This window comes from Lygodium microphyllum, chromosome 4 (genome assembly GCF_053477565.2).
Source record: "Lygodium microphyllum isolate KBCC chromosome 4, Lygodium_microphyllum_v1.1.10, whole genome shotgun sequence".
Classification (NCBI taxonomy): Eukaryota; Viridiplantae; Streptophyta; class Polypodiopsida; order Schizaeales; family Lygodiaceae; genus Lygodium; species Lygodium microphyllum.
The window spans coordinates 108452125-108469851 of record NC_141138.1 but is presented as its reverse complement, the minus strand read 5'-3'; the positions used below and the strand labels follow the sequence as shown (position 1 = coordinate 108469851).

The following is a 17727-nucleotide window of genomic DNA, read 5'->3' as shown; positions in this document are numbered from 1 at the left end:
CCAGTACCACTTCATCAGAGAAAAGCTTCTGGATGAGACCATCACTGTGGAGTACTGCAAGACGGAGGACAATCTTGCAGATTTGTTTACGAAGGCACTTCCCCAGGCTCTACTTCGGAGACATTCCAGATCCCTCAGGCTTCTGCCCCACCCAGGCTCTGAGAGGGGGTGTTAGAGATCAGCACCTGTACGGGTACGGGACTGCACAGTCCAGTCGGACTGTGCAGTTGCTGCACAGTCGGACTGCTTGCAATCCAGTCGGCTGCAGCCGACTGCCCTGTTTTCGCCCAGTTTTCGTGGCTATTAAATTGCCAAGGACTTCAGCAGTCTCCCACACTTCTCTGCTCGCAGATTACAGACCGGTGGCACGCGCAGATTCCGTCTCTGTTCGCAGATTTCAGATAGGAGACAGTGCAGACTGCAGCGGACTTCGAGGTGAACAGCAGGTTGCATCGTCGAGGTGGAGAGACGCAGTCCAGCGCACTGCGCCCGTGTATATATCTGCATATCTTTGTATTCAGCACACTTTATACAGCAGATCTTCATCTTCCACTGTCTCTTTCTCTCTCTTCTCTCTCTACGCTCTCTCTCTCTCTCAGTCCTACGCTTCCGCACCGCTGCACTCTGACAAGGTTTGATAGGGCATCGTAGGATCCGAAGAAGGTGTCTGAGAGATTATGAGTTAGAATTGAGTTGCATGTGAGTCTCACACAAAGACTAGCCTCCACAATCACCGTAGGATACTCTTTAGAAGAGCACTATCTCTAATACCATGTGAAGATATGCTAGGTTTTGTGCTAAGGAAACACATGTACGATCAAGACTGAAACACAGACTTAGACAGAGACAAGTAAAACTCAAACCCTAAATGCAAAATGTAAAATGCAAAAGTTGAAAACTCAAACACAGAGATAAACACAAAGAGAAGAAATTCGGAAGTGAGTGAATGCTGTAAATGAATGTAAGAGTGTATAGAATGTCCAAAGGCAAAGAAATGCAGTATCGGAGAGTGACGTCCACCGAAGACAAATCCCAAGTGTTGTGACCACCAATTGGAGTATCGGAGTGTAGGAAATACCAAACGTTGATCACCAGTGTGTTAGGGAATTGAGGTGACAATAGGAGAGGTGTTTGTTGATGTAGATTGCTTGCTGGACAACCAAAATGCAAGTATTGCAGTAGTCGCCTAGTGGGAGAGATGGCAAGTATTGCAGTAGTCGCCTAGTGGTAGTCGCCTAGGGTTGGATAGTGATGGGCTATAGTCAACAGTGATGGCTAGAAAGAAGATGGTAGGTGGATGATGGTTGAAATCTGCATGGTAGATTGAGAAACCTGCACAAAAGGATGAGGCTTAATGGTGGGCAGTCTGTCTATTTATAGATGTTGAAGGCTGCCCTAAAAAATTTAGGGTTTTGGGGGATCACTGAAATTGTCTTGAATTGTGCACCAAATTTGCGTTTTTCATTAATTAAGCATGTTTTGGGGCTGCTTAAAAGTGCTAATCAGCTGTAAAACATGTTTTAGCTCAACACCTCACCTTTCTATGGCAATCTTCCTGCTCGAGACATCACTAGTCACATCATCCCTGCGTTGCGAATTTAGAGGCTCTTCTTCAACAGTAGTCTCCTTGCTCCAGGTGACACCTCATCATCCCTGCCTTTGTAGATTCAAAGGCTTCTTCGGCAGTCTCCCTACTCTAGGGCATCTTTTGTGCTATGGCACCCTTGTATCAGATTCACTTGATTATTTCATTCATTCATCTGAGTTTTTCTTCTCTTCTCTTCTCAGTGTTTGGTGTATACATTTTGTGTTTTTCCTTGCAAACCCTATTGTCTCTCTTGTTGCTTAGTCATTTCTTAACATAAACATTATGATGTTTCTGCCTCTAAGGTCTCCTTAAGGCTTAAACAAGCCCACATTTGTCCTTAGAAACTCCTCCATAGTGTTAATCATAGACATTTCTCATAGGCTGTGCATCATTATGCATGCTCTTTGTGATGACCATCCATCTCTGTAAACTAACCAATTGTCTGCCATGTGGGCCTCCATAATCTTTGGCGTACTCTCACAACGGTGTGCAACTTGGGCTGGTTTGAGGTAGGCGAATCCTTCTCTTAGAGAGGAAAGCTATCCTTGTCTTCAAGTTCTTGAAACTCAAGAGTCAAGATCAAGGGTTTTTCTTTTATGGAATCCTATCCGACACTCTAGCTTTCCCATGACCATAGGGTTATTTTCTATCCTTATTTTTTGACATAGAGCTTGAGCATCTTCAAGGTGGTTGTTCTTCTCTTTCCACCCGTTACTCGTGGAGTTGGAGAATGAAATAGAAAAGACCATGCATAATGGCACTCAACTCCAAAAGCAACTAGACTATGAAATGCAGCAAAGAAAAATCATGAGCCAAACCTAGAGGGAATAGAAAACCGTGCTAGAAGTCCTCACAAAGTGGCAAAACAAAAGGGTAGAGTAAGCAAAGGAAAAGATAAATCAATGGGAGGAGAGAAATATTGATGCCTTGTGAAACCTAGCCACCTGCTTAGCTCAAACTAAGTGTGAAAAGAAGTTGGCGGTTGAGAAGGCTAGAGAGATAAAAGAAGTGATGTGAGCTTAGTAGCAAAGCTTCACCAGCAGGTTGCTTCATGTATGGAAACCATTTGAAGAGAACACAATAGAAAATTTTAAGAAGAATATGCAAATTTCTTGGCAAGCGCTCAAGCATAGTCTGAAAATAGGAGTTCCCCAATTGGAGTATAGTATGACAAACAAAGAGCAGGTGCTACAACTCAAGGAGATTGGACTCTCAACGGAAGATCTAAGATTGATTGGGGTGGTAACCAATGAAGAACCCACTCCAACCATAAAAGAGCCACTATCATTACTCCCTACACCTGAGGTATGTTGGGAACCAGAAAAACCTGAAAAATGGCTGTCCTCACAACTAGAAACTATCATAGAAGTGAAATGGCATCCCCTCTTTTAGAAGGAATTACAGAAGGCCTCCTTCTATGTCTTCCTTATATGATGTAAGATGAGCACCTTCATCTTTCCATACTTTTCTAACCATTGATCTCCAACTGCCTGGTGCGAAAGTGCTAAGTGCTCATGATCATCTTTACCATTTGCTGCAAACATTAGAAATTCATATCACCCTTGTATGCACAGTACACACGAGTCAAAATCTTGTGTGCTTTGGTGAGAAGTGCATCTTGCCAGGTTGATTCTTTTCACATGTATATTGGACTCCCAATGAAACTGTTGTCTAATAGTGGTAAGAAGTGCTTGCAATAAGATTGGGGCTTGATAAAAGAGAATCAAGGGCTCCTCCCATGTCTGAAGGTAGATTGCCCAGTTTTTGGCTGTGATATGTTCAAGAAAGGTAAGTTAAAGTTGTACTACAATGATGATGGAGATGGTCTGTATACCAAATATGGATTTTCTCCATGATATGGTTAGGGACACATTTATGATGATTTTGTGTATGCATTACATGTTCATATTTACATAGATCTTTTGCTGTACAGACACTACGTGCTATGCCAGTGCTTGACATTGCAACTCCTACTTTATGCTTGGTGGGAGCCCCAAATGTTGGAAAAAGCTCTTTGGTACGGGTTTTGTCTACTGGAAAACCAGAGGTACAGTCGTATTTGACTTCAATGATGCTCTTTTGTTGAGGCCTCATTGATGATTGGAATTCTATCTGATACATGATTCATTTAGTAATCTTAGTGTTTTAGTGTATCCCAATGTTTCACTCTCTATTTTCACAATCTCTAATGGTAGCATTTTAACTTACAGATCTGTAATTATCCTTTCACTACACGAGGTATATCGATGGGGCATATCTTTCTCCATGCGGGTGTTGTTTATCAGGTGTCATTTTACGCTTTTTCCTCTGTAAAATCTAGGATCTCAAGTTTTAGTCCAAAGTGATGAGAAGTTCTCAAATTCTTGTAGGTCACCGATACTCCTGGATTGCTTAGACGGCTTGATGGTACACATTGACTAGAATTGAAAAGAATATTCCATTTTCATCTCCCAACTATACAGTAAGCTCAAATGACTTACTCTTGTGCTGTGTAATATCAGATGAAAGAAACAACATGGAGAAGCTAACTTTGGCTGCTTTGTCATATTTGCCAACTGCGGTGCTCTATGTGCATGATCTAACAGGAGAATGTGGGGTTAGAGTTTCTGATCAGGTATGGTTAATTTTCTTTTGAAATGTTTTGTTTGTTGGTATCATTAAATTTATGTGCTTTGTTTGCTCTATTCAGATACAGGTAGGCCTCTTCTAATTCGTAAGGTTTCTAATGGTGCTCTTACCATCAACATTTGTATCCTTGAAACACAATTCTATAATTAAAAGATAATACATTGTGTATGTTTGAATGCTTTTGCTTCTTGCATGGCTTCGTAACTATGTCAACTGACAGTGAATGGTACAGTAGTCTGAAAACTGGAAGATTCAGGAGCTGCTGGTCTCAGTCAGCTACATAGTTTGTTGCTAACTGACAGTTCAAATAGAAGGCTCATTTCAGGACCCATTTTGCCATTATTGGTGTATATGTTGAAAGTAGGAAGGACGTTTAAGGGTCCATTTACCTGACAGAGCTAGATACTCTTTTTCTGAAGTCACTTTCTCATGTACCCTTCTGTTGTTTAAGTTCTCTGATCTTGTTGTCCTGGACTTTTCAATGGGCTTTAACTTTTTTCGATCTGGCTTGGTGATCCCATTAATTGTTATTCTGAGTTTCTGCTGAGATTTCCAAATGGTCCCAAGTGCCCAAAACCTCAAGCAAAAGACTCTGAAAATCTCCTCAAAGCAAGATATAAGATTCCAAAATCCAAAAGTTTTTGCTGAGACTATGAGAACGGAATTGAGCTCTCAAATATTCCAGCTCTCTATCCAGTAAGCAATAACTGAAGGGCAAAACTATTTGACGTGAGGGGTTGTTTTCACAGGTATAGTGCAGCATATGTAAGCAGAACTTGCAATTGTCTCACAGCAAGAAGTGCCTTAGAGGTCAGCACACCCACTACACATCTTCATACACATATACTTGAGTTGAGATGAAAATTACTTTTCCATATGCTCACTTCCTTTGCCAGATACAAGAGTGCACTAGCATGATCCTTTACCTATGATTAAGGAATAGTGATGTGAATAAACTGCTTTTTTGCATATACCGATCATAAAGTTAAAGGTCTCGCAATGGTTGAAGGACATTGCAAGCTCAATGAAACACACTTTTTCTGGTGAAACCAGTAGTTATAACTAGATTCAAATGAAAATGGAATTTAACGCAGTCTTACACAGAACTATTATAGAGATTTCCTAATGAAAGCGAGTATATCATAGAAGTGTCCCTAAAGACCACATGTTTCTGGATTTTCAAATGTTCCAAAGTGCCCAAAAACTGCCCAGGCAAAAAAGTACAAAGGGGTCCTCAGAGCAGGAGGCATGGTTCCAAACATCTAGAAGCTTTTTGCCAAAATTGTGGGAAGGGAATCTAGTTTTGAAGTATGCCACCAATCTCTCCAGAAGGTTCAGAGGCATTGTTTATAGGATTGTTCCAGGGCCCAGGGGCTGAGGAAAGCCCTTGGGATGGTCTTTACTATGGTAGCCACCTGTGGAGCAGTAGCTTGGGTGATGGATAGATGCACAACATGTGGTTATTAGGATGTTCAGGGGAGCCACTCTACTATTGTTGGTAAGCATTTGAGCTAGATCTCAATTCAGTGTGTCACAGATGAGAGTTGATTGTTAGCATCATTGCTTGGTTCATCTGGATAGTGAGGTGTGGTCATGACATTGACCTTCAGGGTGTTTCCATTGTAGAGACTCTCTCTAGGATTGGGATCAAGGTAATTCATACTCGTCATAGGTGATGGGAGCGACTTTAGGGAAACTTTGAGAGGATAAGAAGGAGATGCTTTTTTGTGGACATTGGACTGTTACTTTCTTTTATTAGCGCCTCACAAGGTCTAGCATTACAACCCACCAGATTGGTGGTTCATTCAACTGTTGTATTTATGATGTACTTAGCAGTCCTTCACGACCATTTGTACTTTGTATTTTACTTAGCAGTCCTTCATAGGACTTATTGTACTTTGCAGTTTATCTAGGTTTCTTTCCGAGGTGTTATGAACAGAATCTTTTTTTCTTGAAAGAAAAAAGGTGATTGATTGAAGGGCAAGACCATAACATGTGAGGGATTGTTTCCATGGGCACAATGTAATATCTACAAGAAGAACTTGCAGTGCCTTTCTTGGAAAGAAGTGGCCCAAAAAGGCAGTGTGTCCATCGAGCATCTCAATAAGAATAATCTTGATTTGAGAGAGAGCTTCCTTTTTCATCTGCTCTTTAGGATTTCTCTCCACCATTTTAAGGGCTTTGGTAGATGTCACGAGGTACTAACATGATCCTTGTCCATGCAGAAGGAATAATATTACTATTGAAAACACTTTTGCAGATATTGTTCTTAGAGGTAAATGTCTACTAGTGGGAAAATCTTGCTGCCGGCTCCAATCAAGCATTTTGAGCTTTGGGTCAAGTGGAGAAACTAGTTCAACAGGCCTGATGAGTTCTTGGATTTTCCTCCAAATGGACCTGTCATGCATGCCCAATCCACATTGACGAGAGGTGGCAATAAACAAAATTGAACAACTGTATGGTTGAACTTGGTATAATCATCAACTAGGAGTAGAAAACATAGAGAACCTTAGACTGAAGACTTCCTCTGTTCCCCATGCAAATCTGTACAAGTAAGATAAAAAATGCATGCAACTCTATTGTAGCCTTCTTGGGAAAAATGTTTATTTTTGTTTGCCCTCCTGGACTTTGCTCGGGTCTTTGTAAGCTTGAAAAAGACAAGTGTCCATACGTCTAATGCCACACTTTTGTCAACTCCCTAGGCATAGCCACAGGTCCAAGTGTTTGGTAGAAAGAAGATTGTCCTTGATCAACAACAATATGATAATAGGGGAGTTGGTAAAGGCCATGCTGGACACCTGTAGCTGAAACTCTCATGTAGCAAGTTTAATAATCTTAATATGCCTTTTGCATCATGGTGGCAATGTGCGAGACTGAAATGCTCCAAAGTACTAAAATGGGCTCGAGCTGGACATTAATATCTCCATATCCCCTTTTAGTGACATTCTTGAAACAAAATGGACACCAAAAATAGGCTGGAAGAGATTAAAACTGGTGTGGCTGGAACTGCCCGTCTAAGCAGTGGGGTTTCAACTGTAACTTATGCAAAGTAGCTTATCAACGTTGCTCCAAGGTAAAGCCTTGGTGAAGACATCAGCCACATTGTCCTAGGTGGGGATATTCTCTAGAGAAATCACTGTTTGCTTTATTGCATTCATTTTCAATCCAATGGCACTTCAACTGTTATTGTACAGAATAGTAGACTGTTGCTACAGATACCCATGCATCTAATAGCTGTCTCACAGAGAGGATCTCCAAAGTAGCATTATAGAAGGCTTGGTACTCTACCTGTAGATTATCCTGTTTTTCTAGAGGAGTGTCTCTCCAACAAGACCAATGTGTGGTCCCTGTAGTCTATATCCACAAACATAGCCTCCTAAAAAGTAGAAGGAACAAGAGCATCAGCAGAAGCATATAGTGCAAACAAAGATGATACTTGATTTTGGAGAGCTGCAACTCTTTGTGAGCATCAGGGTCCCTCAGATGCTCCTCAGATGGTGGAAGAATTCAGTGATGCCAGAATCTCTCAAAGCAGCTGTCAAGAGGTGCTAGTACTGGTGATGGAAAAGCCAGGAAAGTGGGAGTTGGCCATGGTCAGCTTGGGGTTGGGGGGTCATCATTGTCTAGCAAAGTGACAGCATTGTTTCTTGTGAAGAAAGGGAGATTTAGATGGAGTAGATTGAGCCACCTCATCTAAAGAGGAAGGCAACTCATCTAAAGGTCACATCTTTTGCTGACATCAATTGAATGTGACTGCAGATTCCAAATTCCATAGGCCTTCAACATATGGAGACTTGGGGTCTAATAATATTCTCGTCTTGTTTACTGGCACACAGACATATTCATCGCACCTAAGTATCTGAAAATGTACGATTGAAGGACTGTAGACAAATGCCTCACTAGCCTCCTCAGAGGTATCATCTGTGATGATGTATGAGTGGGTTTGATGATGTCCATTTGGCACTAGAGCAACTGCCATGACCAGAATTGGTAGTCCAACTTGCAAGCATACAACCTGGACTTTTTGGTATACTCATCAATTAGGAAGGAAAAGTATAGAGAACCCTGAAGTTCTGTTTTAGCAAACCTAAAACCGTACTCCATTCATCAAGTCTTGATAAGTTGGAAAGAGATGAGAGTCCATACCTCTTATGCCAAATACCTATCAACTCCATGGGCATAGCCATAAGGATAGGTGCTCTATACAAAGCAAACTGCTCTCTGGAAACTACAGTAATATAGTAGACGTGTATCTATAAAGACAACCCTCTTGGCCACACCTCTGGTTTAAACCTGTGTTGTAGAAAAATCAACAAAATGTCCACACATAGCTTATCACATGCAAAGATCTCCTAAAAAAGGTAGAGGGATCAAAGGAATTGTCACCAAAGATCATACTTTCAAGATTTTCAGATAGTCCAAAGATGAGAATCACACCCAAGTATAGAAGTGAAATCCTAACTAAACACAACTCATCAAGTGCTACAATCCATATTGAAATTTTAAAGGGCAGCAATGAATATCAATAACTTTTCACCACTTCGATAGTTTCTTCCAGGAAGACCCTAGGGAAAGGTGAAACACATCTGCACCTTGAAGTCTATATGGCAGACCTATTTTTCACAATCTGCCTCAGCTCTAGATGATAGGATTTATTCTAGAGTTTGATAATCTCTTGGAGAGAGATGCCTTTGGGTTTTGCATCTGCTACCACTTTGCCATAATATGATGGTACATTACAATGATAATCAACAATCGTGAATTTGCGAGTGCAGGTATACTTGTAAAAGAATTTCTAGTGTGTGGCCCTCCATTGCTAATGTAGTAGTGGAAAAACTATTTACGACCTACATTGATGCTACCTCTGCATCACACCTCTGCTGTGAAGCATGGCCTTGGCCATTTCCCAAAACGTCATGCTCTTCTCAACCCCCAATCCAGGGGACAGTGTCTTCTGCTTCCACCCCCATTGTACAAATCTAAACAACTAGAGTTCACAAATTCCTTCCCTTTTCACACGGGTGAACCCTGTTGGCATTTCTATGGCATAGAATTTCACTTAAGCATCTGACTTATATTTGCAAAATAAATTCTATATTTTTCCAAAACAATTATCCACAAGTAAAGATGCCCATTTATATTCAGTGATGCTATCTTCATTGATCCACAGTTATCAGCATGAATCAGCTCCAAGACTTTGTAAACATGTAATTTACTTCCTTTGGGAAAGCTCTGGTATGCAAGGGAAGGTGTATAATGCGTGTTGTTGCTTGGTGTAAACTAGTCATGGATCAATGCCACTCACTCTGTGGCCGCTGGGAGCACCTACAGGGTGACTCTTGGCACTGACAGGAGCTTTGGCAGTAGTTCATTCAGACCTGGGATGGCAGGCCTGTTTTTCATATTATCCCTCAGTGGTGATGCATCCCCCATCACTGACAGGAGCTTTGGCAGTAGTTCATTCAGACCTGGGGTGGCAGGCCTGTTTTTCATGTTATAGGATGGCAGCCCTCAGTGGTGCTGCATCCCCCATCATCTCTTCCCTCCCTTTTTCCCTAAAACCAAATGGCTTCTATCCTCCATCTTCCCAAGACCGCCTTGAGAGCCTTGTATGTATGAGCCAGCTAGACTGTTGAGCACTTGTACGATGCAAATTTTTTCTCGGAATAATAGAATCAGCCACACCTTTACTTGCAAAAAATAAATAGTAGTGGATCGTTGACTTGCATAGTGACTGGAAATTCCCTGAAACTCTATTTTTTGCTATTTCATTATTTCCATTTACATTGAGGCTCCTATTTCTGTTTCTTCCTTTCTCATTCCTACAGTTACTGGAAGCTTCCCAAAACTTCAAATTTTTGCAGCTTCCATTTCCATTTCCATTTCCATTTCTGTCCTTTCTGTTTCTCATAACTGAGGTGGACTAAGTGCCTATAATTTATAATAATGACACATTCTAGATGTTACATTTTTCTATTTTATAAATACAAAATCAGGTAAGCCACATTCACGAAGTTCTGAAGTTACAAATTACATACTCATGCTGTATTAGTTCTTTTATACATCAAACTACTTAGAAAATCAGTTTTTCCTGCAGTTCAAATTATACCAAGAGATCAAAGAAAGGTTCATGGGAAGACCTTGGCTAGACGTGGTATCTAAAGCGGATCTTCTACCTGAAATATCACGTGAAGATTTTGAATTGTCTTCAGACACTGAGGAATACTATGAATTGTTTGGGCCTGAAGGTGCAATGCATGTTTCTGTACAAACTGGTATGGGTATCCAAGAGGTACTTCTGCTGTCTTTCTAGCCTCTGATGTGTTAAACTGTTGAAGCATGACATTGTTGGGTGAATTTGATGTACTGGTTTGGGCATGGGCAGTGTTATTAACTGTGATTCTGGTTATGTATCCAAGAAGGTTCAACAACTTTGTCTGGTGGTTTTCTGCAGTTTATGGTGATAATCAACATTTGGTCACATTGAAAGTAGAACATAGAACTGTGTGACCTGTCACAAGGACTTAGATCAGGAATATGTAAGAAACCCACCCAAAGTTTCTTACTCTTTCCTCTCCACATTACTAACCATTTTGAAAATTTGTTAAGTGTTCAACACCATTATGGCTATAGCAAACTTTCAGTTTCTAATGTAGATTAGGGAAGCCAACTGTAATACAAAAAGGGCCATCATTTAATGTGAGCCTCTATATGACTGAAAATTGAAGTTAGCTATCAGCCTAGTATTCGTGCATGTAATTTGATGTTCGAGCAGGGTGTTATACACATTGTCTGTCCCGTGTGGAGACTCTTTCGATGATTTGGAAAGAGATCATCCACACTTCCCATGGGAGGTAGGAGAGGATAGAGGGCAGCTCTGAGAGGGTGAGGAGGAGGAGAGAGGCCTAACTGCAAATATGGGGACTCAAGCACCCTTTTCTATACCACTCCTTAGATGGTCTCGCATTATAGCCCACTGGTGTGTTTGTTCACACAACCATTGTATTTGTGATGTACTTAGCTACACTTGAGCTCATTGTACTTTGTATTTTATTTGAAGATTGAGGGGGATGTTCTCCAAGGTGTTAATAATAGAATTTTCTTTTATTGGAACAAAAAACCTTTTAAGATGAGAAAGGCAACTACAGAGCAATCTTTTTACTTTTTGAAGGATGTAAGTCATTGCTTTCCAGGAGATATTCTCTATAGGTATGATACGAAAGCTTATCAACAAGGTTGATTTATTACCTCCTCGATGGAGCCTTTCCTGCTAATGACTTCTTATCTAAATCTTTGCTACTATATGTTGTTAAATTTTGGTGTGTAGGATGTAGATTAGATCATTCTTCACGCTCCGACTGGCCCGCTTGTGTCACACCCGCATTGCTTGCGCTCCGCTCGCAGCTCCGCACGATTGCCCCACTTGTGCTTCACCCCGCTCGCGTCTGCCCACTGCCCCGCTCGCACTTGCTTGCTCACGCTTGCCTTGCTTGTGATTGTCTGATTGTGTCTATGCCATCGTGTCTGTGTCCCACCAGGCTCTGCCCTGTGCGTCAACGATCATTGACGTGTTGTGGAGGCTCCGTCCTCTGCCTCACGCACGAAATGACCTCCCTAGTCGACCTGCTCTTGTGCCTCCATCCTATGCTGTACGTTTGTTTGCTTTGTTGATTGCTTCTCCTCTGCAAGTTCAGCAGGAGTTGCTTGCATCTGTGGAGATGGGATAACACTAGCAATCGTTGCTCCCTCCGTCTCCGCAGCAACATCTCCCTTGGTATCACAGCAGCTAACTTGGTAGTTCTCCGTAGTGACGCGCGTTTAGCCCCTTGGAGCATCTACTAGCTCAGATGCACCCCCTTCTCAACCTAATCCACCTTCCTCAAGTCGCCCTCACAAGAGTCCTCCTCAGCATCCCCACAAGAAACGTAAGTGGAAGCCAGGTACAGTGGCCTTGAGAGAAATTAGAAGGTATCAACGCTCTTTTGATCTCATCATTCCAAAACCTCTGGTTAGACACTGGTGCATTTCGCGAGTGCCCCCCAGTCAAACACCTTGCGCGTCGTCCTTTTTAAGGAATAGCTCCTTTCCTTCCGTGCCATAGAGTTGGAACTGAAAGAAACAACAATCTTTGGACATGTCATAGGACACTCTCCATCTAGGGCCCAGCTCGGGATTGGCTTCACTCCATGCTACGCATTGGCACAGCGCAGATTGTGGAGGTAGTTCTCATGGGTCAGGGGATCTTCATGGTTCGACTCACCTCCATGGATGCAGTCCGTGAGCTAGTGGATAGCTCACCTTATGCCTCCACGAAGGGGGTCATTTATATGGCTCCCTGGTATAGTGGCTTTAGAGTGGAGAAGTTCGTGCTCCACAACAGGTTTCCTAGACACCCGGTTACCCTTCTATTCCCTGGATTGGTGGTAGAGTATCGTTAGTTAGTGGAGGACTTTGGACGGCTTTTTGGCACAATTTTTTCTCCCTCCTTCGTGGATGCAGTGACAGCCGCAGGAGTCCCGAAGGTACGGGTGGCAAGAACATACCCAAGTTTCTTGAGATTAAGGTAGACAGACACTCTTTCAGGTAGCAGGTTATTGTGACAGGGCAACTTGGTTAGTGCTTGCGATGCCATGATGGCTTAGCTGGCAGATCGAGAGATGGATGTTGATAGTTTTACATGGATCCGACGACGACAATGAGGGAGACGACAGGGGGGGCCCCAGCTAGCCCCTTACACATAGCCACGACAACAGAGAACAGGAGGGTGGGCGACGGGCCCCCGTCAGAGCACCTTGCACCAGCCCTTGGCTCGTCCCACCCAGCAGGATCACAGGCCTCCACCCCCCACTACCCACTCAGGCGTCACTACCCACCCCACCCGAGATCCCCCAGAGCCCTCATGCCCATCCCCTCCTCATGGATTTCCCCCCGACCCTATCCCACAGCCCCCCCTTCCGGGGCCACTCGTCCCCCCTCACACCGCCTCATACTTCCGATCACCCCACCATCTCCCCCGTCGATCAGCCCCCCCGATTCTCACTCAGTACATATGTAAAAAAGAAAAAGAAAAAGAAAAATCCATTGCCCCCTTTTCACAGGGGGTGATGAGCCTCACTCGCCCATATCTTCTCCTCGCCAGCAGCCTTAGTGGGAAGGTGGGATGGGTGTAGGCAGATAGCTTTTTTGAGTTTGTATACAAGTCCTTGCGGGGGATGGTGTTGGATGGATTGGCCCTTGAAATTGAATATGATGTTGGGATTGATCCCTCCTTGACACTGATGGTGGGTGGATTGGTCCTTTGAAGTTGTAGATTGGTGTTGGACGAATCTCTTTGGGAGGTTGGTAGGTGGGCGGATTTGTCTTTGAATTTGGTGATGGTATTGGACAGATCCCCGACGTGCCCAGTGAGCTTAACATGGCTTTTTCCTACTCCCTTCAAGTTAACTTATCCCTTCACCTATGGCTGTTTAGACTTGACCACTTGCACAAGAGGAAGCCCGGCATGTCTTATAAAATGAATTACATTGCGCCTCGCGCTTTCCTTGCGAGAGCCTTCGTAGGTTTTCCCTCATCCTTGAGAGAGCCTTGCTAGAATATTCGGTGCTTCATTCTCTCTGAGTATCTTGCTAGAAACTTTGGTGCTTTTCGTTAGCCTTGAGAGAGCATCCTTCATCCTTGACAGGACCTCCCTCATCCTTAAGAGGACCTCCAAAATAGTTGGGGCTCCCCCACATTTGTATTGAGGTTGCCATCTGTTGCATTGTTTCTAATGGGCTTCTTTATTCACTTTTTGCCTCGGGCTTCCTTGGCCTTACTCTGCTTCGTTTTGGCTACATGGTGACATGTTGTGCAACATCGGTAGTGTAGGATGAGGGCGATGTGGTTGCGTGGGAATTGGTCTTTGGAAGAAACTGATTAACTGGGTGAAGTGTTGGGGGCTGAGGGTGAATTGAGTGGATGATGGGGCCTTCGAAGTTGGTGGGTTGCAACATTTGTACTTATCTAAAAAGAAAAGAAGGTGCACTATCTAGGGGCGTGTCTACCTTACCATGTAGTGCATTGTGCTCGTGCTAGTGGAACTAGGAGTTGGGTTGAGCCCATAGTATCCGGAAATGCCGTTTCGGCAGCTCCGAAATGGACTGGCCGTTTCGGACCGGAACGGAAATGGTAGACCGTCGTTTCACAATCTTGGGGTCTGTTTCGGTGCTGGGTATCTAGCGCACCGGATTGCGATTTTAGTCATTCGAGGCTTTCTAACTCGGGCGGCACACTCCAGCTCTTGCCTCCTCCTCGGTCCTCCAGCTCCCGCCTTCTCTTTTGTTCTTGTTTTTCTGTTGCTGCTGCTGTTGCTGCTCCTCCTCCTCCTCCTCCTCCTCCTCTTCCTTCTTCTTCTTCTTCTTCTTTTTCTTCTTCTTCTTCTTCTTTCATCCATTACCTAGGTCCTAAAGGCTAATCATCATATCATGGCGCCGGACCCATATTGCAGGCACGTCACTCCAATCAAGGGATACAAGGGCTCTAGCGAATCAAAGAAGTGGCGGTGCAACTATTGTGGACTGGAGATATCGGGGAGCGTAATATGCGTGAAAGACCACTTGGCACACGTTTCCAATAAAGACATCGGGCCTTGTACAAATGTGCCGGCAGAAGTAACAGTAAGTCTCCATCTTTGGTACCGAAAGCGTATGGGTATTGAGCTAGAAGAGGACGAATCGTCTCATCCAGCACCACATCGGGCTAATAAAGCACAAATGGGGCAAAGAGAGGCTAGTGGACCTAGTGGCGCTAGCCAAATTGGAGGTGCGAGTGGCCCATAGAAAAGAAGTGCATTCATATTCGTATCGGGTCCAAGTGCAAAAAGGATCTTGTTGCCATTTTCTAGTGGTGGTAGGCAAAAGGGCTCCTTGCATGGTGCAAGTGTCCATGCAGGACTTCAAAGGTAGGCAATTGTGGAGGCAACTAGGGAACCCACATGCTTATTTATTCAGTGTGCTATCCCTTTCAATGTGGCCACTATACATCAATGAAAGAAGGCAATCATGGTAGTAAGCTACATAGGGTGTGAGTGGGAAGACCCATCCACAGATGCATTACGCACACGGGAGCTTCGAAAGGAGAAAGCATCCATAGAGGCTTAAGTGGAGCCCTTGAAGGAGACATGGATGAAATATGGATGCACAATATTATGCGATGGATGGTCAGATATGGGCCGAAGGAATATTTACAATGTTTTGGTGTCTTTATGTAAAGACACCATACTCATTAAAGCCGTCGATGCCTCTGTCTCACGTGTTACTATCACATGAACTTTCATTTGGGAGCACATGCGACAGGTCATCATGGACGTAGGAGTCCAAAATGTGGTGCAAGTGGTGATAGATAATGGAAGCAATCGTGTGTCTATGGGACGTATGCTTGAGGAGAAGTTTCCTAGCATAGTATGGACTCCATGTGTACCCCATTGCCTCGACTTGCTTATTGAAGATGTTGGGCAAATATCTTGGGTGGATGACAGTTTCAAGATGGCAACAAGCATGGTAAGATTTGTGAAGAAGAGGGCAAATATCTTGGGTGGATGACATTTTCAAGAAGGCAACAAGCATGGTAAGATTTGTGAAAAAGAGGCCATCCGTCACAAGCATGTTTCGAGCCAATAGCACACTTGAGCTATTGAAGCTCTCCACCACTAGATTTGCTTATATGTTTATTGTATTGAAGAGGTTGATACGGGTCTGCCCAAATTTGATACAGACCATTGCATGCCAGGAATGGCTCACATGGAGTGAGAGAGAGTCTCCAAAGACTCTTACTTTTAGGCACAATATTTTAAATGAGAGTTGGTGGGTTGAGGCAAAGGGATTGGTGAAAAGTCTCACTCCTATTTACACTGTATTGTGCATCACTGATATGGAGGGGAGTACTTTGGGGCTTCTATATGAGTATATAGATAAAATTGATGAGGCTTTGCCTTGCAACAGCTTTTTGCTCCAAGACAAGTAAGTTTTTGTTTAGCTTTTACACATGTAATTATTTGGTATTAATGACTCCTTGATGATTAATCATTATTCTAAGTTTTGAAAATTGAGTTTTAATTGTGTTAAGGTGTCTTAAGTTTTAACCATTGAGTCCTGAGTCTTGGTCCTCAATCTTCACTCATGAGTTGTGAGTCGTGAAATGTGTAATGAATTATGATTTCAATCATATGACATAAAGACTCAAAGTTTTGTATGAAATCTAGGTACATGTTGTTGTAGACATTGATATATTTATATATCCACATAATGCTGTATTTTTTTTAGTGTACAATCTGAAACACCGTTTTCCCGTTTCCAAAATTTGACTGAAACTCCGAAACTCTGGTTTTTCCCATTTCCATTTTTCCCATTTTCGAAACTCCCCCGTACTATGGTTGAGCCTTGGTGTTGTCTTACACTTGAGGACTAAGTTCATGCATCATTGTAGGTGCGGTGCATGGCTTAGGGGGACAGGGCTAGAAATCTTGCCCTTGAGGTGTCCTAAGCGTGAAGTGGGGAATCAAAATTGGCTAGGGGGTTCGGGATGGAGCCGACTGATCGAAGCCATTGGACGTTTCTAACTTGAGGACCCTTAAGTGCGGTGACTGTGACCTACATGCCTTTCTTTTTTTGGCCACACATTGATCCAACTATAGCATAGATATTATTGCCAGTATTTGAGGTCAAAAAGAGTGATGGGGGGACGACATCCTTGTTGTAAAAACCTCCCGCTAAGAAGTTGTGGCTAGCTGCCTACCTTCAAAACTTGGCGCTGCGTCTTTAGTAGGCCTTCGCCTCTCTTGCTCTACGTCCGTGGGCCTTGCAATTTGCATTTGGGCGTGTAGCCCATGCCTTAGAGCCTTGCGGGCGATCTCGAGCTTTTTTCTTAAGGACTCAATGGCCTCCTTTTTCTCAGATTGTGTGGCGTCTAAGAGAGTGCGGAGGAAGGTGCGTTGTTGGGCTTCCAAAGTCACCTATGCGGCCTCGGTCCTGCTTTCTACTAGCACCTTATCGCCTTCTACAAGGGCTAGTCGCCACTCTAAGTCGCTCAGTTTTTCTTTGCTCTTGTTTATCCATTTATCTGCTTTTTTCTTCATTTCTTCTAGGCTTTCGTTGTGCCTGCAGGCTAATGCCCTTAGCCTTCTCTCCTGTTCTGCGATTTCCCTTCCCAAGCGTTGTTCTTCTTCAAGCTTCGAGGCTAGCCGTTGTTCTAGATTTGCTATATGCTTTTGGTGCCGGCAACTTCTCTCTTCTTCTACTGTTGCTAGTTGCTTTGCGGCATCTCGAATCTTTTCATTTTCTTTTTGCAGATCTTTGTACAACGCTACCAGCTCATTGAAATTGCGTTGTAGGCTCATGAGGCAGGCCACCATCGTCTCCCTTTCGACTTCAAGCTTAGCTACGGCTATTTTCTTGTCTTCCTTTGTCCATTCCAGCTGTGAGAGGAGCTCGTGTACGTAGGTGTCGTAGTTTGTGGACAACAGCAGTGCAGAGGGA

General features: G+C 43.4%; 1 protein-coding gene across 5 annotated transcripts in view; it reads left to right on the top strand.

The window, feature by feature from the left end:
- The window catches only part of PDE318 (P-loop containing nucleoside triphosphate hydrolases superfamily protein), a 119455-nt gene that overhangs the window by 64305 nt on the left and 37423 nt on the right, over positions 1 to 17727 (top strand). For all 5 annotated transcript variants that reach the window (XM_087676394.1, XM_087676393.1, XM_087676392.1 and 2 more), the window contains 5 exons: positions 3522 to 3635; positions 3799 to 3873; positions 3958 to 3994; positions 4090 to 4202; positions 10314 to 10508. In XM_087676394.1, coding sequence (XP_087532520.1) covers positions 3522 to 3635; positions 3799 to 3873; positions 3958 to 3994; positions 4090 to 4202; positions 10314 to 10508 — 534 coding nt within the window. The remainder of the gene's footprint in view (positions 1 to 3521; positions 3636 to 3798; positions 3874 to 3957; positions 3995 to 4089; positions 4203 to 10313; positions 10509 to 17727) is intronic.